The following is a 23,125-nucleotide window of genomic DNA, read 5'->3' on the forward strand; positions in this document are numbered from 1 at the left end:
CTGTTGGCTTGGTGTGTCAGGGGCTTTAAGAGCCCCATACAGGCATGATTGGCTGTGTCTGCGTGTGGGAAGCCAGATTAGGGGTATCCTAGTCATGGCACTAGCGCCTCCTCTGGTCGGTCGGAGCGCCTGTTTCTAAATTCGAATTTCACACAGCACATCCACAGAGAATCACATGGAGAGACTTAACGAGCCCTAATGACTTGCAGCTGGCAGGGGCGGAGTTTCTGCAGACAGGAGCAGGAGCATTTTCTCCATGAGGTAAACAGAGAGAGAAGGCAAAAGAGAAAATGCAAAACACAGATTATATATGGTACAAAGCGGGTTGATTAATTGATATAATTCGAATAAACTACGTTCATTTATGCAAATACAAACATTAAACACATTATAGATTAGTTCATTAATCAAGAATAAAACAATTATAACTGTGTTTATGAATTACCAATTAATGTAGGAACAATGTGTTATAATTGTAGTACCCTGCTACATTTTGTTTACACGTGGGGTTTTTTATGCAAGTCTATTTCATTTGACCTATACAGCATATCTCTACATATGGGCTGTCAAAAATATGATTGGATTGTAATGATGTTGCATTGAGTATTCTATAGACCAAATCACCGTGACGTCACCATGTAAACAAATTTACTTCCGGGTACCACTTGGGGAAGGCGGCAGGTTTAAATGTGCGTGTTGTCAAATAAATGATGTCAAACCCTCTCGCTGTTTTCGGCCGACTACTTTCAATTTAAATGGTTAAACGGTTGGTAAACATGCTTGTCCGACGTATCTAGCCTTTCTTCTGTGTTTGTTTTATGTAGTGTTAGCTAGCTAATAACGTGTGTTTGTCTGTCAAACTCGCTGTTTTTTTACGTTACAGACAGAGTAACCTCGCGTCACCAGGCTCTTCTCGGCGAGAAAGAGCCTGGTACAGACAGAGCTACTGACGCCACGTCAATTTAATTTAGCTTCAAGTCTACTCTAGTCTGGTCCAACAGGTAAATTAGCTAGTCTGGTCTCCACTAACGTTAGTGAAAGTGTTGTTATGAATGATATTAAACAACAACACAACACGGACGAACCATTTTTGTCTTCTTTGTCTGTTTTTGTCTTCAACACGTCAGTTTGTGCCGTCCACCGCCATTATAATGTGTGGACCTCAGGGGTACCCGGAAGTAAATGTAAACATCCCGCTGATTTGGTCTATTGTTTTCTCTGCCTAGTAGCCTATACCTCAAAGGGTTAAGTTTATTTCTTGTTTTCTTGGAATCCTAAATTCACTTCTTATGCTGCCTTCCAGACACCTGGGACGTGGGTGTTTCCCAGTGGAAAAGTCCCACCCCCCACCTTCAAAGCATTCCAGAGCACAAAGGCAAAACGCAACCAAGAAACATGGCGGACCGCGACAAACTTTCTTTTGTTTAGCAAATAGCAAGACAGCTTAACAACGAGTAGAGCACCATCCTTACATATTTAAATGAAAATGAGGAGCAGCAATGACACATAATGTAACAGACTCTATTATACATTTTATTAAGGCACTTAATACTTTGGACTACATACTCCATGTTGCGGCCATTGTTGTGTGACGTCAGACAACTGGTTCCCAGCCTAGTGGGGGTAGATTTTTTTCTCCCAGTTTTCAAGTGGGAGCTCCCACTTTGAGTGCCGTTCCAGCGCACTTTTCCTAATAGGAGGCCAGAAAATCTGAAGGTCCCAGTTGTCTGGAAGGCAGCATTATGGGGCCCATCTCTTGTCATGTGTGGCTGGGTGGATCTGACCAATGGCGAAGCTTGATACTACTTGGCGAGGGGGAGGTCCATTAGAGTCTGGAGAAGAAACGCCATTGTTGCTGGATTTTGAGAAGGAAGCACAGAGAGAGAGAGCAAGAGCGAACAGAAAGAGGAGATACACCTGTTTATTTTGTCTCGGGACAGTGTTTTACAGTAGTTTACTCGCCGGTTAACGTGCCTGCTATGTTTCTGTGGAAGAAACGAGTGCAGTCTACTGTGAAGTGAGTCCGCGTTAAAGTGCGTGTTCGGGACTGTCGTCAGTGTCGTGTCGTTTCCGCCAAAGCAAAGAGTGTTTCCAGGACTGAGTTTGTGCCGCTGCCGAGTCCGACTGCCGAGTGTTGGGAGAAACTCTATCGTCTATCAGTGTCGCCTGCCTGCCTGCAGTCTGCACGGACGGGAGACTCTGCTCTGCTCGTCTGCTGTTCTGCGCGTCTCTGCCGCGCGGCTGCGCCCAGAGACAGGACCTGCACCGTGTAGTTGTTGGTTCATCTACAAGCCCATGACCATGCAGAGAAACAGTGGTATGGTTTCTCCACTCTGCACACGGAGGTACAACCACTGTTGTGAATCACAACAATCGTTTCTTCAATTCAGCTCCAACTACAGTAAAGCGCGCCAACTGGTACCATAACTGAGTATAAAACCCCAGGGTATATTTATCTGTAGGAGAAATTAAAGGGCAACTCAAACGATTTTCTTTTTGTAATAAATATTGATCTATTATTGTTATACAGTCGTTGTGGTGTGGTATATGTTTATGGTGATTGATATGGAGTTAAGCTCACAATAACAGTATAGCTATACAACAAGCTAACCAGGCCTCTCACACGCTAGTTAAGAGTTATGTTATTTTGTTTGTGGTCAATCACACCCCAAATTCTATTTGAAGTAGACTCTCACCAATTCGCCTCCCATGCACATGTGATACCAGATGTTTAAAGGTATATGACGAGTGCCGGTCCTGACCTCCCAGGGGCCATAAGCAAGATTCTGCTAAGGGGCCCTCCTACCTGGCCTTATGCCTTTGCCACACAGTCACACCTGATACCCTCAGTGCTCCACTACAATCCTCCCTCCTTTAAAACAGTTTGCTCCATCTGTCAATCTCAGAGTAAGTAGACATACAGAACAGAATTAGGTATAAACAAACATTATTTATTGAATATAATCTTTTGAATATAATCTTAAAATGGCACCAGGCTTGCTCCCTGTGTGCGCTGGTGTTGCAATAGAATGATAATTAGTTGTCACTTCTGATCAACGCAATTTCTTTTGCACAATCTGCGGGAGCGGGGCCTTTTTCTGCTTTGGGGCAGCTGCGTAGTGTGCGTATAGGGCCGACCGGCTCTGTATATGACAACACACATGTTTAATGAGAATTGAGTAGGGGGGCTACATAATGCTCTCCACACTCACAAGCGAGCTGGCCACGCCTCTGCTGCTCCCAGCTGCGAGTATAGAAGAAAATATAGTACCACCCATCAAAAAGATCCAAATATCCAAAAGCCTATTGGCTATTCGTGCAGAGAAGTCATTAAAGTGGCTTGGCTATTTGAGGGTCATTATCTCCTAGCTTCCCATGATGGGTGTGTGTGCCTTGTGTTTGTCCCAGAGTGTTGTCATAGAGACAGTCCACATGTCTGGGAACGCCCATACAGGCTCTAGGAACGTCCACAATAGACGCTGGGTTAGCCTGGGGGCGGGGTCAGGGTGGGGTAAATTCCCCCGTTCTATCCATTCAGCAAAGTTAGAATTTAGCCGATAGCCCAGCCCAGGCAGACACGATCGGGGATTTAACCACCGCGGTAAATGCACATCTGAGCAGACGTCTTGTGTTCTGCTCTAGAACCCCCCAAACATGTAGTTTAGAGCCGCAGCACCGTCTTTTGGTGAGTCAGCCTAAATGTTCGTCTCTACTTGTTGTCACTTTTGTTTGTTGTGTCTCTGTTAGTGACTCAGTGACTCAGTTCTAGGAAGGTTGTTGTGAGTGGTTCTCTCTGTTCCATCCTGCAGCAGGAGGCCCTGTCTGATCCTCACAGATGTCCTGAAGACAGAGCTGGGCAGAGCGTATCTGGACAGGACAATGCAGAGCCCCACATTGGGAAAGGGAGCAGAGGTGACAAGTCCACGGATGGAGAGCGGCCATCCATCAAGAAATGATTCTGCCCTCTGTGGAGACAGGAAGTTAGGTCACAGGAAGCCCAGGAACAAAGGCTCCACACATAAAAACAAGAGTGTTACTCCTAAACCCAACCAGAGGACCACCTGCCAGTCTTCTCAAAGGTAAGGAGACACTATAGCCACTTGTAGACATGAACTCTGGACTCTGCCTGTTGAATCAGGTCCCTTTCAGACAGAGGTATTGTTGTTTTCACACATGAGGAAATCCTCTGGTGTAGAGTAGAGAGTGGGGGGAGGTGGGGTATGACGTAGTGTGCTGCGGGAATCACAGTGTATTTTCACAATTTCCATTTAAAGGAGAATTCTATTTTTTTTACACCCCGGACCTTATTTCCAGCTTAAAATATGATGTTTTACTCACCCAGATAACTTTGGTTTCATTCGGATCCCCACAGAAGATATTCAGCTCCAAGTAGAGTCCTGGAACAGGCTATAACGGGGCATGCATAATGCACTCTGTAAACAACATATGTCACGCCGCGGTTTATTATGGTTGTTATATAATATAGAGAACATGAATACAATCACTGCTACATTATTATTATTATTATTATTATTATTATGATTATTTTGAAATAGAGTGCTGTGTGCGCTCCTTTCTAGCGTCCCTCACTGCTTCACGAAAGGGGGGGGGGCCTTCAGGGAGACTTTACAGCGGGGAGAAGGGTTGAGGAAGCTCACTTGGGCTTGCCATGATGATGCCTGTCTGTCTGGCTGCGCTGCGCTGCAGGCGTTCTCATACACTAACGTTAAACGTCAAATGAAACGAAGCGGGGGGGGGGGGGGGGGGTCCTAAACTGATAAGTGACTGATTATACTAAAAGCATAAGCAGGTGGACTCAAACTTTTGACTTGTGTGTGCCTAAAACACACTGCAGCGCGTCACACGTGAGTCGCAATGCTCGGGCGCCGGTGTGTGGTACTCAAAATATTTTCTCAAGGTTCGCAGGTCTGCACTATGTACCAAACCAAATTTTACAGGGACCACTTCCACTGCAGATACTAGGGGTGGGGGGAAAAATCGATACACCATAGTATCGCGATATTTTGCCTGACCTGACGATATTGTATCAAGATTCAAGATTCAAGATTCAAGATTTTTATTGTCACTCCATGGTACAAGTATCACGTGTGAAATTCTTGTGCTGTGGACTCCGTTTACGACATAGTACAAATAGGCAATGAGCAATAGGCAATAAGAAATAGGCATCGATAAGCAATACTAAGCAGCAATGAGGCAGAATAGCGATAAGACAAGTCAGTGGCATATTCATTGCACATAGGTGCACATGTCATGTGCATACGTTAGACGTGTTCGGACATTTTAATTCGACGTATTTGACATATAGTGCAAATAGCATGTACCTTATTAAACATACAATTAAACATTAGGCATTGTGCATACGTTAGACGTGTTCAGACATTTTAAATTCGACGTAATTGACATACAGGTGCAAATAGCATGTACCTTGTTAGACATACAATTAAACATTAGGCATACATAATGGTAGCAGCTGCAGTACGGTACGGTACGACTACTACACTATTTGTGTATGTTAAGGAGTCTCGTGGCCTGCGGGAAGAAACTGTTCCTCAAGCGATTTGTGCGTGCTTTTGGAACCCTGTATCTCCTCCCTGAGGGTAGCAGGGAGAACAGGCTGTTGTGGGGATGGTTTGTGTCTTTGATGATCTTCAGGGACCTCCTGAGGCACCGCTGGTTATACAGTTCGTGCAGTTCTGGCAACTCGTCTCCTGTTACGTGCTGGGCCGCGCGCCTCACCCTCCGTAGCGCCCTGCGGTCCATGGTGGTACAGTTCCCATACCAGGCGGTGAAGCAGCCAGTCAGCAGGCTTTCAATGGTGCCTCTGTAGAAGTCCCTGAGGATTTCTTTCCTTAGCCCAAACTTCTTCAGGCGCCTGAGTCCGTGTATTCGCTGTTGGGCCTTTTTGACAACAGTGGCGGTGTGGCCGGCCCAGGTCAGGTCCTGGTGGATGTTGACTCCCAGGTACTTGAAGCTGTCCACCCTTTCCACCACTGTGCCGTTGATGGTGATTGGGGGGTGTGTGCCCCCCCCTCTCCTGTAGTCCACAATGATCTCCTTGGTCTTGGAGACGTTCAGAGAGAGGTGGTTGTCCTGGCACCATTGTTCCAGGACCCTCACCTCCTCTCTGTAGGCCGTCTCGTCGACCCCCGAGATCAGCCCCACGACTGCTGTGTCGTCTGCAAACTTCACGATGGTGTTTGAAGTTTGAGTCGCCACGCAGTCGTGGGTGTAGAGGTCGTACCAGAAGGGGCTGGAGACGCACCCCTGGGGCGCTCCTATGCTGATGGTCAGCGGGGAGGAGGTGAGGTTGCCCACCCTCACCACCTGGCGGCGGTCTGTCAGGAAGTCCAGGATCCAGTCGCACATCGCTGTGTTTAGTCCCAGGTCCCTGAGTTTGCTTACCAGCCTGGAGGGTACTATGGTGTTGAATGCTGAGCTGTAGTCCACGAACAGCATTCTCACATAGGTGTCCTTCCCCTCCAGGTGGGACAGGGCGGTGTGGAGCACGTGTGCCACTGCATCCGCTGTGCTCCTGTTGGGGCGGTATGCAAACTGTAGCGGGTCGTGGTCCGGGGGGAGTGTGTATCGATATTTGGACGCCAAGTATCGATAAAAAAACTTTTTTTTTTTTTTTTGCAGGCCATGCCAGGCCACCAGGCTACTATAAACTTTAGTTCCAAGGCCAGCAGTAAACAAACGGTAGCATATTTTCATTTTGTTTTAACAGTAACAGTTTTGTCATAACAGTAATTTACAAATTCCCCAGTTACTGTTTTGTGCAAGTGAAGTGAAGTTGCATTGTTCAAAAACTATGTAAGTACAGTAGTCCACAGTTAACACATTGACTGCCAGCCGTTTTTTTTTGCTGTAGGTAGCTTCTGCCAAGCCGTTTTTTGAGGATTATGGCTCATTTTACAAGAGCCGAGGATTCGTTTCAGCTTGGAGTTTGTGAACATACAATATCTCAAAAGTACTAATAGAATGTGTACTTTCTCTGTCTAAAAGAGTTAGTTTGTAGAGTTAGTAGTTATGTAAGCATTAGCAGTTGAATACAGCATGGTTTTAGCGTCAGAAAGAATATTCAGAGATAAACGGCTTTTTGTGAAATTGGATGGAACAGTCACTTTAACCATTCATTTTTGGCTCTCTCTCTCTCTCTCCCTCCCCCTCTCGCTCTCTCTCTCTCTCTCCCTCCCTCTCGCTCTCCCTCCCTCTCTCTCTCTCTCTCTCTCTCTCTCTCTCTCTCTCTCTCTCCCTCCCTCTCGAGTTGCTTCAACTCCTCCCTCCGTGGGCGGACAAGCTTGTCACCAGTCAGTGCTTTGCTGCTCTCCTGTGCCTGCATGTCTGCACGGCCGCTGTTTGAGGAAGTCGGGATGGACTCGCTCGTTTGGAGTTTTGGTTGAGAGAAGCTTTTGCGATTCTGGTCATATTTATGCTGCGTGTTTCAAAGTGTGTTCCTCCACCTGTAATCTATCACCCGATCATAGTAGATCGGCTGAATCTATTATGTAAATTTGCAATCCCGCATCGCCAGCAATCAGCGCGAAAAGGACAGCGTTTTCCCCCATCCATTTTTCATGAGAATGGCTGGGCTGAGAATGGCGTGACAAGTTAAAAAAATGCTTTCCTTCCTCTAGCCAGGAGAGCACTGTTGCCACTTAGTGGGTCGGTGGAATGGGTTGTAAACGTTCGGTGGCTCCAATAATTATATAAGAGATGTAAAAGGGTTAGATGCACAACCCACCGTCAAAAAAAAAAAATCGATGCCAAAAACGTGTAAACACGTTGTTGGCAGGGAACAGCTGGATTCTGAAAACGTGTTCATACGTTGTTGGCAGTGAATGTGTTAAGGTGGACTGTAAGTAGACTGTAACAAACAGTTCAGTTTGTCAGGTGCATGCAACTATGACATGACTTTATGAAAGTTGTTGGTCTGTCTACTTGACAATGTTGCTGCAATAAAATGGTTGAAGTCAGATGTACAGACTGGAAAATTGTTCTTATATAAACCAGATGTTGACAAAGTTTTCCTTTGGGGACATCATTTGCAGTTGAAAAAGTAAGAAATCGCAATATATCGAAATATCGCAATATTCAATATATCGCAATATCGGCGATATCGCAATACTATCTTATCGTGACTCAAGTATCGTTTTAGTATCGTATCGTGGGCATCTGGTGATTCCCACCCCTAGCAGATACCAGCAATTCTTTTTTTGATCAAATGAAATTTGCTCATGTAACCATGCAATAGTATCAGAAAGGCTAAATAACAAGGCCTTCTAGTTTCATATGATACCTACCTACATGAAACTTCATCCTGGCTTTAAAACTGAGCCTGCTACAGCCTCTGAGTAGATTTTCAAATTTGATATATTTCCCCGGATATCGCAATATTTACAGAATCGGCACAAGCCTACTCTTTGGGGTTAATGTGTATTATGTAAAAACTGTTGTCTGTAAAAAATAATATAAAATTAAAAGGCAATGCTCTGGCGGGCCACCAGGTGGAGCCAATGATGAGGATATGTTTCTTACCTTGAGTGGTGAGCTCTGGAACTTTCTTTTCCTCATTTTGTTGACCAAAATCACACATTAGGGCTGTGGCGATTCACTTATCTCCCGATTCGATACTATCCCGATTCTTGGGTGCCGATTCGATTTATATTGCGATTCTTAAGTATTGCGATTCTACGATTATTGCGATTCGATATTACGATTTATTGCGATTTTTGTTTATTTTTTTCTTTTATTTTTTCAGTTTGTTTGCTTTTTTACACTAGATTAGAACATGGGAAAAGTTGAATCATACACTAGAGACTGTATATTATATATCATGAGTATAGGCTGGGCAATATAGTTAAAAACAGGGGCGGACTGGGATCATAATTCAGGCCGGGCATTAGATACCAAGCAGGCCAGGGTGATATGGGCCAACGCGCGTGAAATTTGGGCCATTTGAAGCCAGATTTGGGCCGTTTGAAGTCCAATTTTACAATGAGATGCACCCACTTTAACCCTGAAGTGTAATTATTACTTCAGACTAACTAATAAAGTAATAAAACCACTAGTAAACCAGTAGGCGGCGCCTGGTCTGCTGTTCAGTGAGTGGCCTGACTGCAAGCACCCAAAAATTTTTTTTTTTTTTTTTTTTTTTTTTTTTTTTGCGATTTATCGATTCTGGAATAAAAGATCGATCCAAAAAATCGTGACATTAAAAATCGCGATACTTAGGTGAATCGATTTTTTCCCCCACCCCTATCACACATTCTAACCCGTTTCATTGTATTTTAATGTATCGCCCCCGTGGTGTTAACAGCTCCTTTCTGACTGAATTCAGTGACTTCTTTGGCCCCGTTATTAACACGTTCACTGCCAATGACGAGTTGACTCGTCAAACACAATCCAACCGTTCACTGCCAATGACGAGTTGAGTCGTCAAAAAAAATATATTTTTTTTTTGACGGTGCTACGTGGATCAATGCCCCCCGCGTCTCCTATGGAGATATTGGAAGTATTGAATGTGTATAATCTATTTTACCGACCAGCTAGGTGGCGACGGTGCTCTCCCGACAGAGAGAAAGTCAACCAAAAGCAGCCGCGGGAGGAAGCCTTGAATGAATGAGGAAATGGCTTGGCGATTTTACAGTCATCAGTCACCAGACTCGCCCGAGAGCGGCCGCGCCAGCAGCAGCACACTGAGAGCGGAGAGCGGTGGGGGATTGCAAATTTGCATAATAGATTATGGGTGAAACACACTTTGAAACGCCCTCAGAAAGGCCAGAATCGCACGCATTCCGAAAACCCAGAAACGAACGAGCCTCATTCTCATACTGTAGGCGGGGACGCTTTCGCGCTGCTGCGCACGGGCGCACGGCGGTGGGGGGTTCCAGAAATGGACTGGGTGGGCAGCATAAAGCCTAGAGTCGCACGGGGCTTCATCGGGGCTCTCAAACCCAAGAGACGAGTGAGCCCTATCCACACTCGCTGCCAGGGTGGGAGGCTGCTCAAACTCGCAGCAGCAGCAGCAGCAGCAGAGCACTCGCTTGTGACAAACGCAGGCTGAAAGCCACCAGACACGCCCACGGGGGGAGGAGTTTGAAGGAGAGGGCGTTCGGAACTATATTGTTTGGATGTCTGATCTCTCACTGATGCCAAAAATAAATGGTTAAAGTTAGGGGTCGACCGATATGGGTTTTTCAGGGCCGATATCGATATCGATTATCGGCAATGAAAGACACCGATAACCGATATTTTGGAACCGATATATGTTTGCAGTAAAAATTTAAATCTTGGTGTCAAAATTTAGAATAACACGACCCGTTGTTGAAATTCATTTTCTTCAGTTTATCCAACTACAATATTATTTGAAAATATTCACTCTATTAATATTGATATGAATCAAAGTGTATGTGTGTGTGTGTGTGTGTGTGTGTGTGTGTGTGTGTGTGTTTGTTCAATCTAGTGGAGACTTGGGCACATTATCAAGATAAAGCTGTGGACTTATACTTTTAACAAACTAACACCGACTCACTACAGTAACAAAATAATAGAGGGTTTCCCTCCGCTTACACCTGACACTAACCTCACCCCCAGGCTCTCAAAGGAGAATACTGAAACAAACACGTTCATCCGTGCATCCGCTGATGTAATGTCTCATCCTCGTTTATTCGGTTCCTTGTTCCAAGCAGAGAGAGAGTCAGAGAGAGCAGAAAAAAAGTCCGCTGCAGCTTGCCCAGACATGCCTGCCTGCCAATGTATTTTTCGGACACGCAGCGCGGACACGCAGCGCTGGATCAATAAAACAGCTTCGCTACTGACAACCATGGCCATTTGATTCAAAAAGAGCGACGCTACACCGTGGACACGCACGCTACTATGGAATTAAAAACTAGTGCCCCATACACTGCTTTGTGAGGTTACTAGGCTATTTTGCCCTCTTCAACAGCGGTGGACGGTGATAAGTTTGAGTTGCACTTGCACAGCAGGCACCAACGTTACTCAAAGATATATGCTATCAGTACACAAATAATCTCTGTTATCTTATCGTTATCACTGCAACAATCATCTCTCTCACTTATAGACAGACCTATCTCCACACACTTTGCACTGTGCGAGGCTGCGCTTCATACGAATCGCTCATAAGATCGTGGTGTTTTTGAAATGTCAGCGTAGGTAATTATTATGTATATTAACTTTAGTACAACTTCGGCATGGCAATATCTGCAGCTTTACCTTAACACTGTGACTGTCACACAGTCGCAACAGCCAACTAGTCAAGTCCGCTGTCCGCTCCACAGAGGCAGCACAGCTCAGACGGCCACGGCCTGCCTCTGTGCAGGCTGGAGCACTGAGGTGTCAGATTTCATCTCTGAGCAGCTCTCTGATAGGCTATTGCTCGATGTGTAACCAATCAGATAGCGCTGTGGGAGGGACATTGCTCCAGATCACACAGAGGGAACTACAGTACTGTAGGAGAGGCTCCTTCCAGCCGCAGCAGCTGCAAATTAGCGCATTTTTTTATTGAATTATTATATCGGTAAACAGCCAATGAAAATGCCGATACAGATAATCGGCAAAATGTTGAATATCGGCCATAATAATCGGCCAAACCGATAATCGGTCGACCCCTAGTTAAAGTGACTGTTCTGCCTGTTTGATTGAATTTCACAAAACTGCGATTATCTCAGCTTTCACTCTCAGACGCTGAAACCATGCTGTACTCAACGGCTAATATCTACATAACTACTAACTCTACAAACTAACTCTTTTAGACAGAGAAAGCACACATTCTATTAGTACTTTTGTGAACTTTGTGTTCACAAACTCCAAGCAGAAAAGAATCCTCGGCTCTTGTAAAATGAGCCAGAATCCTCAAAAAACGGCTTGGCAGAAGCTACCTACAGCAAAAAAAAAACGGCTGGCAGTCAATGTGTTAAATTTGAGAGAATTCTAATGCTGGGGATTTGAATGTGCATGTAAATGCCATGCTAAAAGTAAACAATGTTTCTAAGACCCACAACTCAACACCAAGCTTATCATCACTAGGTCCACCTGTCTTATCTACCCCTGTCCACTTGCCTACCCCTTCTTACTGCAGTCATGTACTGCCCCTTATTGGTCAGATGATGGTACATATAGTCTGGTCTGTAATGTGCTACAGTGGTAGACGGATCAATAAGCGTGCCTTACCGCAAGCTGTGTATTGACGCGCGGCGGCATTAAAACTAATTGAGGTGTAGTTGCACCGTTGACCACCAGGTGTCATCTGTGAGCATCCTTGAGATCAAGTGTTGAATGTGACACAATAGGGCGCGCCGGGAAGAAAACAAAAGGTAATTACGGCAGCTAAATAGGCCCCAATATAGCGTTAAAATAAAATAAAAATGTAGGCTATCATGCAAAAAGTAGCCTGTAATGTTAATTTAATTTCGGACCGTCTGAATATGTTTTATTTATAGAGAGCGAGGCGAACCAACAGCAAGCAGAGAAAGAGAAACGGAGATCTGAGAGTTTCTTCATTGCCCAACCGTGACAGCAGCGAGAAAAAGGGAGCTGGATATATCATTTTTCAAAATGATTTACATGGACTGCGGGCGCTATTAGAAAAGGGTGATGGATTTGTCTTGTCAGCTGACATTTGGACAAATAGGAGAGGGCACAGCTTCCTGGGCATCGTGGCCAGTTTCATTGACGGGACGTTAAAGGGGCACACCGTTCTGTTAGGCTGTGATCACAATACAGGGTCACCATACCGCTGATCGCATTTACCAAAAGTATGAAAGAATTGGAACGTGCAACGACGTGTTATTCGTGTCATATGCGGGGCAGGTGTTGAAACTGAAAGTAAGACTAGCGCCATCCAGCAGAGAGAGGGAAGGAGGGGATGGTGGGCATGTCTGGACATGTCTGGATGCATGCAGGGGCAGGTGTTGAAGCGAGTCATCCTGGAGCAGATGCAGCAGAAATATGACAATGCTGCAACCCAGAGGATTATGCGGAAAGCAACTCTTCTGGACCCAAGATACCGGGCGGAAAACATGGATCCCACCGATCTAAGTGATACCCAAGCTGAGCTGGTAGCAGAGATTGTGGCAGCAGTCGGCCCCGCTGCACGCGTGAGAGTGGAGGGTGAAGAAGACGAGTCAGGTGCTGGTGGAAAGATAACCAGGCACGGCTTCCACTCATGGCCGGCTTGGCAGGGAAATATTTGTGTATTTGTGCCACCAGTGTACCATCCGAGCGTGTGTTCAGCACAGCAGGGATTGTTGCAATGCCACTCCGAAGCAAATTATTGCCCGAAAAGGTAAAGCTGTTGGTATTCTTGGCCAGAAACCTGTAATGGTAAAACGAAGCAAAAAGGCTAATGGCTAAAGGCCTATAGCCTATTTAACCAAGCCCAAAATGTTTAATTTCGAATTCCTTTAAGTTTATAAGATCGTGTGGTGGGCTTGTGTTGTTTAAATCCCTGAAGTTCGTTAATACAAGCTTAATTCATTTAAGATAATTGCATAATTCGTTTTGTATTTATTTTACACAGCAATATCTACTGGTTAATTTTACCAGGCTAATTTATTTTTATTTTTGTGTGTGAAATGATGAAGGTTTTCCCAATGTCCCACTGGGTTGTGTTTTTGTAAATAAAAAGTGTTGTACGGAAACAAGCTTGTTTCTTTTATTTCTGTTTATTATAGTAACATTTTTATTTGTCTTATATGGCTATTATTAGGAGGGGGGGTTGATTAAATTTTATGAAGTCGTTGCGGTGCTGTTTGGCTGCCCGGCCCGGCACTGCTGCGAATGCGCATTCACAAACATGTCATGTCACGGAGTCAGGCGCGACTCAAACTGCAGGCTAGTAGGCTGCTCAGTTAAAAACAACAATAAATATGCTGGTCGGTTACTTATTTTATTTAGCCTTCTATATTTTAGAAGCATATTTTTATGTTTACATTTTCTCAGTTTCTGGGATAGTCGGACAAGTGAACATGAAGGAAGAGTAGAGACTTATGGAACCCTGACTGAAGACGTTTGTTTATTCATGTAGCCTAATTAAAAACATTTTCAATGATAGCCTGAGGTGTCTGACTGCTGAATGTAGCCTATTAAAGGCCTTTGGCCTAACTGCAAAGTGCAAACTCAAACTCAGCAAGCAACAATAAATTAAACAAATAGCCTATAGCAGCATTATTGGGCACCTAAGTAAATACATGCACTGTCTGGCATGCCTAGAATGTCTCTAGAACGTGAAATTAAATAACTTGAAAACTAATAAATGAAGAATCACTTGTAAAAAATTTTTTTTTAATAAAGTGGCTGGCTGCTCGGTTCTGCCCGTTTTCGTTTAGCATTTATTTGCGTCGGGACTTCACTGCATTGAACTGCTCCGCTGCATGTGCAAAGTTGAAGGCCTCCAAACCCTTTCCACAACTTGCGATCTGCATCAGCCTTGTGACTTCTGCAGGGACACTGGAGACTGGAATTGGGGGAGGGGGTGGAGGGTGGAATGTTTCACCCCTATTAGACCCTATAGACCTGTCTATTGTCTTATGTGGCCAACCTATTGAAATGTAAATAAAGGAACGGGGGCAGTCCGGGGGGGCAGTCCCGATGAGAATAGGCCTACAGTAGCCTATATTACAATAGGCTATATATAAAATCTGTGGCTTTCAAGGCTGGTGTGAAAGAGCCTACATAACCAGAGTAGGCCTATATTGTTTGATAAAAATATGTTTTCAGACAATGGGCACGGCGCGCACACACACACACACACACACACACACACACACACACACACACACACACACACACACACACACACACACACACACACACACACACACACACACACACACACACACACACACACACACACTGCTCCCCTACGAGAACCGCAGGCTCTGCGCACGCTGCTGAGCGACATGACGGGCGGCCAGCGTGGCCGAGAACCAGATGACAAATAAATAAAGTAGCTACTCTCACCTCTTGATTAAGGTGTAGGCTATGGGAGTTATTTATTTTATTTATAATAATACAGATATTTATAATAAAACATATATTATAGTTTTTATGGTAGCGCTACCATAGCCTATATTATTATTATTATGGATGGCCCTCTGCAGCTGTACTAAATACGAATAAAGCAAGGCCATAAAAATTAGTTCGTATAGTCTAGAGGGAACAAATAAAAGGAGCTGAATTGCCGTGGAGTGCGCAGTAGTTTTAATGCGGTTGACACAAAGGATACTGTTGGCAGAGTACATGAAACATTCCACCCCCCATCGCAAGTGATTTTATTCTGCATGTAGAATATTCAGCAGGAATGCACAAATGTCACACAAAGGAATAATAATAATAATAATAATAATTATGACGTGATAAGATCATTCATTTTAGCACCGCGCGCTCCGCTCTCTTCAATGAGGAAATGGAAATCCAGACCTTGTAGAAAAGTGTTGATTTTCGGGGTTAGGGTTGAAAGTAATTCTCTCTCTTTTCAGAGGCACACAATTACTCACATAAGACCCTACATTTAATAGTTAATTTAATAATTAGTTTGTGGATTTGGTTTCCAGGGACTTTAATCATCAAGGGGAGACAAAACACGATTGATTTCGTAGGCTGAGAGCGAGAGCCTCCCTGCTTGCTGCATATACTGTACTGTAGGTAGTTGTGCACTGCCGCCCCCTAGTGTCCCACTTTGATACCACATACTAACGGCAAACAGAATTAACGCCGCGTTGCGGTAAAAGACGCTTATTGATCCGTCTACCACTGTACAAGTGAGAATATGTTGATGGGCTGGAATGGGTTGAGGTGACTCAGTTCTAGGAAGGTTGTGAGTGGTTCTCTGTGTTCCATCCTGCAGCAGGAGGCCCTGTCTGATCCTCACAGATGTCCTGAAGACAGAGCTGGGCAGAGCGTATCTGGACAGGACAATGCAGAGCCCCACATTGGGAAAGGGAGCAGAGGTGACAAGTCCACAGATGGAGAGCGGCCATCCATCAAGAAAGGAATCTGCCCTCTGTGGAGACAGGAAGTTAGGTCACAGGAAGCCCAGGAACAAATGCTCCACACATCAAAACAAGAGTGTTACTCCTAAACCCAACCAGAGGACCACCTGCCAGGCTTCTCAAAGGTAAGGAGACACTATAGCCACTTGTAGACATGAACTCTGGACTCTGCCCGTTGAATCAGGTCCCTTTCAGACAGAGGTATTGTTGTTTTCACACATGAGGAAATCCTCTGGTGTAGAGTAGAGAGTGGGGGGGAGGTGGGGTATGACGTAGTGTGTTGCGGGAATCACAGTGTATTTTCACAAGTTCCATTTAAAGGAGAATTCTGTTTTTTTACACCCCGGACCTTATTTCCAGCTTAAAATGTGATGTTTTACTCACCCAGATAACTTTGGTTTAATTCGGATCCCCATAGAAGATATTCAGCTCCAAGTAGTAGAGTCCTGGAACAGGCTATAACGGGGCATGCATAATGCACTCTGTAAACAACATATGTCATGCCGCGGTTTATTATGGTTGTTATATAATATAGAGAACATGAATACAATCACTGCTACATTATTATTATTATTATTATTATTATTATTATGATTATTTTGAAATAGTGCTGTGTGCACTCCTTTCTAGCGTCCCTCACTGCTTCACCTGCTAAAACTGCCAGCGCTCATTACTACCGTGCCTCCTCTTCATCCTCCTCCTCATCGATCATTACTACCGTGCATCCTCCTCCTCATCGATCATTTCTACCGTGCCTTGTTGGTTTGACCTCGAGGTCTCACCCGCTTTGTGGGGTCACAGATGCAGCTTGGCGGCTGCGCGACCTCGCCTGCTCGACTGGCATGTGATTAGCACTAGGGCTGGCACGGATCAGAAAACCCACGGATCGGATCGCGTGACGGATTTTGAGCCACGGATCACGGATTTTTCGGATCAGCAAAAAAAAAAAAAAGAGGCGTTCTCATACACTAACGTTAACACATTGAGTGCCAAGGACGTCTGTGCACGTCCTAAAAAAAAGTAACGAGGAGTGCCAAGGACGTCTGTGGACGTCCTAAAATCATAATTCATATTATTCCATAATTCTGCTGTTTAAGGTCGTACCCAGCCAGTGAGCATGAATCCCTTCAAGGGATCACACGGCGCCACCTTAAACATCGTCACGGAAGCTGCGCCACCCACCTCAGATCCTTTACTTTGTACAGGAGAAAGCAGGGAAAGACGTGATCAAAGAGGAAACCGATGCATGCTTCAGCCAGAGCCGTATATATTGCTCTGTCTGCAGCGGAGAGTGGGCTCGGCTGCATCCGCGCTCACAACTGAGCTCTTATGCTTCTATCTATCTCCACACGATTTCCTGCCAGAAAGCCAGCATCCGAAGCCGAACGGCCAAGCCTTTTCGTTCAGTCGCGTTTGCCAGCGCGCATCATTTCCTTGATGCGCGCTGGGATCCGTCCGGGGCAAAAACGGAGTCGAGAAAACAAACTCTGTGCGTGTGGGAGGAGCCCGCAGCTCAGAGGTGGAGAGGGGGGGGGGGGGGGGGGGGGGGCACGCAGGCTGCACAGAAACCACACCACGCCACCACATCAGAAAACACCAGCCAGAGTCAGTGAATGTGCTCGAAATTAGAGTGCAAAAGGTATTCATAAAAGTGACTATATCTTGGAAAGTAAAAAAAAACGACAGAAAACCCTTGAAAGTGCACTTGTTTCAGAGGCTGTCATTTCATAATGGAACTGTCTAGAAACAAAATTTCTTCTTTGGAAGAAGCAGGAGTGTTCAATGTTTCATTAAAGTCCAGCCCCGTCAATATAGCCATAATAGAAAAAATTCTATAGCTGTTTTCAACTGAATGGAAGTGAATCTGGCACAGGCTGCAGACAATTTTACTGAAGCGCTGTGGCACTCAATGTGTTAAACGTTAAATGAAACGAAAGGGGGGGGGCCTTCAGAGAGACTTTACAGCGGGGAGAAGGGTTGAGGAAGCTCACTTGTGCTTGCCATGATGATGCCTGTCTGTCTGGCTGCGCTGCAGGCGTTCTCATACACTAATGTTAAACGTTAAATGAAACGAAGGGGGGGGGGGGGGGGGGGGGGGTCCGCGGACCATTGACGTTCCGAACCTCGTTCCGAACCGTGGGGGCTGATCCGTACGCGTCACGGATTATCCGTGATCCGTGCCAGCCCTAATTAGCACATGTACAATAGAGCAATTGTGGGCCGTGGCAGTTTTTGCCCAATTATATTAGTAACATTGTTTTTGTTGTTGTTGTTGTTGTTGTTGTTGTTGTTGTGTTGTGGGTGTTCCCCATCTTACCGTCTGTCTCTGTTTGATGACATCAGAGCTGATTTGCGTGAAGAAAGACATCTGACAGAGGAGGAGAGGAACGCTGTCAAGATGAATTCTTCAGAAGAGGTGAGAAAATATCACTTATGTTGCAGGACACACACACACACACACACACACACACACACATACATACATACATACATACACACACACACACACACACACACACACACACACACACACACACACACACTCTGTGTCTCTGTCCTGATTCTTTCTTTGTATCTTTCTCTATGGAAACAGAGAGACACCAGCGGACCCAGACGTCACCGCTGTGATCAGTGCGACAAAACATTCACAAGACTTCGGCTGTTAAAGCTTCATCAGAGAGTTCACTCAGGGGAGAAGCCTTACTCCTGTCAGGAGTGTGGGCGCTCTTTCAGTCAGTCAGGTGACCTAAGAAGACACCAACGCATCCACACTGGAGAGAAACGCTACAGCTGTGACCAATGTGAGAGCAGGTTCAGTCAGTTAACTAACCTTACAAGACATAAACACATCCACACTGGAGCTAAACCCTACAGCTGTGACCAATGTGGGAGCAGGTTCAGTCAGTTAGCTAGCCTAACAACACATAAACGCATCCACACTGGAGTTAAACCCTACAGCTGTGACCAATGTGGGAGCAGGTTCAGTCGGTTAGATCACCTAAAAACACATAAACACATCCACACTGGAGCTAAACCCTACAGCTGTGACCAATGTGGGCACAGGTTCCGTATGTTAAATCACCTAACATCACATAAACGCATCCACACTGGAGCTAAACCCTACAGCTGTGACCAATGTGGGAGTAGGTTCAGTCAGTTAAATCACCTAAAAACACATAAACACATCCACACTGGAGCTAAACCGTACCACTGTGACCAATGTGGGAGCAGGTTCAGTGAGTTAGGTAACCTAAAATCACATACACGCATCCACACTGGAGTTAAACCCTACAGCTGTGACCAATGTGGGCGCAGGTTCAGTCAGTTAGTTAGCCTAACATCACATAAACGCATCCACACTGGAGCTAAACCGTACAGCTGTGACCAATGTGGGAGCAGGTTCAGTGAGTTAGGTAACCTAACAAGACATAAACGCATCCACACTGGAGCTAAACCCTACAGCTGTGACCAATGTGGGAACAGGTTCAGTCAGTTATCTAGCCTAACAACACATAAACGCATCCACACTGGAGTTAAACCCTACAGCTGTGACCAATGTGGGAGCAGCTTCAGTTACTTAGGTAGCCTAAAAAGACATAAACACATCCACACTGGAGTTAAACCCTACAGCTGTGACCAATGTGGGAGCAGGTTCAGTCAGTTAGCTAGCCTAAAAAGACATAAACACATCCACACTCGAGTTAAACCCTACAGCTGTGACCAATGTGGGAACAGGTTCAGTCAGTTATCTAGCCTAACAACACATAAACGCATCCACACTGGAGTTAAACCCTACAGCTGTGACCAATGTGGGAGCAGGTTCAGTCGCTTATATAGCCTAACATCACATAAAAGCATCCACACTGGAGTTAAACCCTACAGCTGTGACCAATGTGGGAGCAGGTTCAGTCGGTTAACTAGCCTAAAAACACATAAACACGTTCCCACTGGAGATACTGTGTCCGCTGTAAGAAAATGTTCAGACACTCAAATACTCTGAAGAGACACCACTGCATCTAACCTGCTGAAGTGAAGAGAGCCTTCACTGTCTGCAGCGTGAACAAGCTTATCTGTCCAATAGGAATGAACGATACCGACAAAAAAAGTCTGTGATTATTTGACAGATTTTTTGTTGTGAAATCTGTCACAACAAGTTATGGAAACTTTAAGTACAATTTCCAGGTCCTGGAAAAGTTCTGGAAAATATAAAATCCCCTAAAGCAGGGTTCCCCAAATAGCGTCCCATCATATCACACAGGAACGGACATTATTCTTTACCGAGCTTTCGACCGGAGTGGCGCTGTTGAGCGCTGTGACGGCTGGGAACTCTAACACGGAGAAAATAATATCACCCGCACAGAATTCAGATAAAAAGAAGCATTTATGAGCAGCATCGAGCTTTCAAACCCCTCCATCGAGAAGCTATGAACCCTTCTTCTTAAGTAGGTGAAATGTTTCTGTGACACTTGTAAATACGTGCATATCGCTGATTTAGACAGCTTGAGACTGAGAGTCGCAGGGAAGTCTATGTACGGATAAGGGACTCTTGGAGGGTAGACGATCACGTCACGATGACGTCATACCCGGAAGAGTCACAAAGGGGCTATTCGGCCCTCAGCAAAATGTGGCCCTTGGTGAAAAATAATTGGGGACCCCCCTGCCCTAAAGTTTTGGAAAAGTCATGGAAATTTGTTTAATAAATATTCACATGCACAGAGAGCGGAATATGGAATTATTTTTTCTTACGTTACGTTGCTGACGGGAAGTAAAGGGGAAGCCCACGGACACAACATAGCCCGTCTGTAAAAAGATGTTTAAAAGTGCGCAGGCGAAGGGAGCCGACACGTCCAGCTTGGCCAAACGCCAGTAAACTTCCCGACTTGTTCAAAGAGCAACAGGTGGGAATGTGATGGATAACATCATTACATTCCCTTAAATAAGTCATCAAACAAGTTTTATTTTGTGACAAAAACAAAAATGTTTTTCACTGTCAGAGTTTGATGAGGAAATGCGCTCAGTACGAGCGAAGACCCTCTGCTAAGTAACGTTATTGAGTCATGACGCTGTTTAATAAGTGATCTGGCTGCAAAAATATCAAAGAAATCACATAAACTTATAGAGGACATCATGATCACGCTATATAAGCTTTAATAATACTGACATTGATCTAATTATTGTATTAAGGTGACATGAAGGCTGTGCATCATCAATAAGTGATATTTATCAGCATAGCAAACATTCATTGTTATAATAGGCTACAGTTGGTCAGTGCTCAAAAGCAGGCAGGAACAGGTTGGTCAAGTGAAAGTGGATCCCTGGATTTAGAGTCAACCACAACAAGGCATTTAAGCAACCTGAATTCCTGCAAAAGAGTGAAAGTGAGTGATTAAAATTCATAAACAACTGACCTCAAGGCTCATTTAACTTCACAAAATGTAGAAAAAGTTGAAAGCAGTGATTAAATCTAATCATGTTTTTCTGCAAATTGCATCATTGGGAGGTTGATTCAATATTAGGGATGGGCAATATATCTTTCTTATATCAATATTGTTATATGAGACTAGATGTCTTAGATGTTGGATATGGAAATATGATACGGCATAAATGCTGTCTTTTCCAGGTTTTAAATGCTGCATTACATTAAGTGAAGTGTAGGCTAGTGACACTTTAAAGTAGAATGTCATAACTATAAGTGAAGTGTAGGCTAGTGACACTTTAAAGTAGAATGTCGTAACTTACTCACTTTCTAATGTACACCAAGACTTCACAAAATGTTTGGCCATGGAAATTTGTTTTGAAGTCATGGAAAAGTCATGGGAATTCATTGGTCAAAATGTGTATGAATGAACCCTGTTTTGTTTAAAGAAGTTATTTTGTTGTCAGTGTGCAAGATTTACTGAGTTAAATGATCAAATGTCTTGTTGCTGTTTGGATCAAACTCTGAAGAAATGTATTGCAACCTGTGATTTGGAAATTGCAAACGGTCACATTGGGATTTTCAAATAATTGTTCTGTTCGTCTCTACTGTCCAACGAAATGTAAGGAAATAAAAGTTCACTGACAGCAAAGTCTGACTGCAAAATTATGTTTATTTATCAGCCATGAATCTTGCCATTTGATTGCTAGAATGTAAGGAACAATGTACAATTTGGACGGCACGGTGGCTCAGTGGTTAACACTGTTGCCTCACAGCAAGAAGGTCCCGGGTTCAAACCCCGGTCCGTCCCAGGTCCTTTCTGTGTGGAGTTTGCATGTTCTCCCCGTGTCCGTGTGGGTTTTCTCCCACCATCAAGAAAGACATGTATGTTAGGGTAAATACTCCTGTCAGTGCCCCTGACCAAGGTACTGGCAAAATAACGAGTTGGTCCCCGGGCGCTGCACAGTGGCTGCCCACTGCTCCTAGTTCTAGGAAGGTTCCTAGTAGAGGATGGGTCAAATGCAGAGGATGAATTTCCCCAAGGGGATAAATAAAGGATAACTTAACTTAAAAATGCATTGCAAAGTAAATAATATAGTTTGCATGGAGAGCTTGTGAAACTGTGATGGTCAAATGTCTCATTTGTGATTCCTACAACTGGACTGTACAGAGCCAAAAAGATCCTATGTGATATGAGAGTTACAGCATAGACGGCGCGTTGAAGAGACATCTGGAGCTCAGGATCAACTAAATTATGGAGTTTTATTTTTTAAATATTCATGACATGATGAATGCGTTATCTTGATCTTTATTGTTTATTTATGTAGTCCCTAGCTGGGCGGAGTCGATAGTGGCACACAGTTCAATTGAAAACAATGTATCCATCTGCACCTCTACTGTGATCTGGACAAGAATGTACAGCAGCAACAGAGTATGTATTCGATGGAAGATGGCTGCATCCATCTAGTGGTGAGATCTGTGCACTGCATTTCAAAGAGACACGTTTTCTTCTGTGTTTAAATATATCTCACGGACATCATACTCTCTCACACACATACACACACACACAAACAGACCATTCAGATGGTTAAAGGCTAAATACTGTATACATTATTTTACTTTTTAATTTCACATCAGATATTTCTCATGTACATTTAGTGTGTAATAAATACTG

At 44.5% G+C, this 23,125-nt stretch overlaps 1 protein-coding gene across 1 annotated transcript; it reads left to right on the forward strand.

Annotated features, from left to right (window-relative positions):
* The first annotated feature begins 2,261 nt into the window (after positions 1-2,261).
* LOC310782610 (uncharacterized protein) lies at positions 2,262-22,088 on the forward strand. The gene is made up of 5 exons (XM_083643292.1): positions 2,262-2,345; positions 3,810-4,079; positions 15,890-16,159; positions 18,378-18,450; positions 18,628-22,088. Exons 1-5 carry the CDS (start codon positions 2,296-2,298, stop codon positions 20,032-20,034), a joined length of 2,070 nt encoding a protein of 689 aa, XP_083499418.1. The 5' UTR covers positions 2,262-2,295; the 3' UTR covers positions 20,035-22,088.
* The last annotated feature ends 1,037 nt before the right edge of the window (positions 22,089-23,125 follow it).

Source organism: Poromitra crassiceps, assembly GCF_964638095.1.
Source record: "Poromitra crassiceps genome assembly, chromosome: 9".
NCBI classification, from domain to species: domain Eukaryota; kingdom Metazoa; phylum Chordata; class Actinopteri; order Beryciformes; family Melamphaidae; genus Poromitra; species Poromitra crassiceps.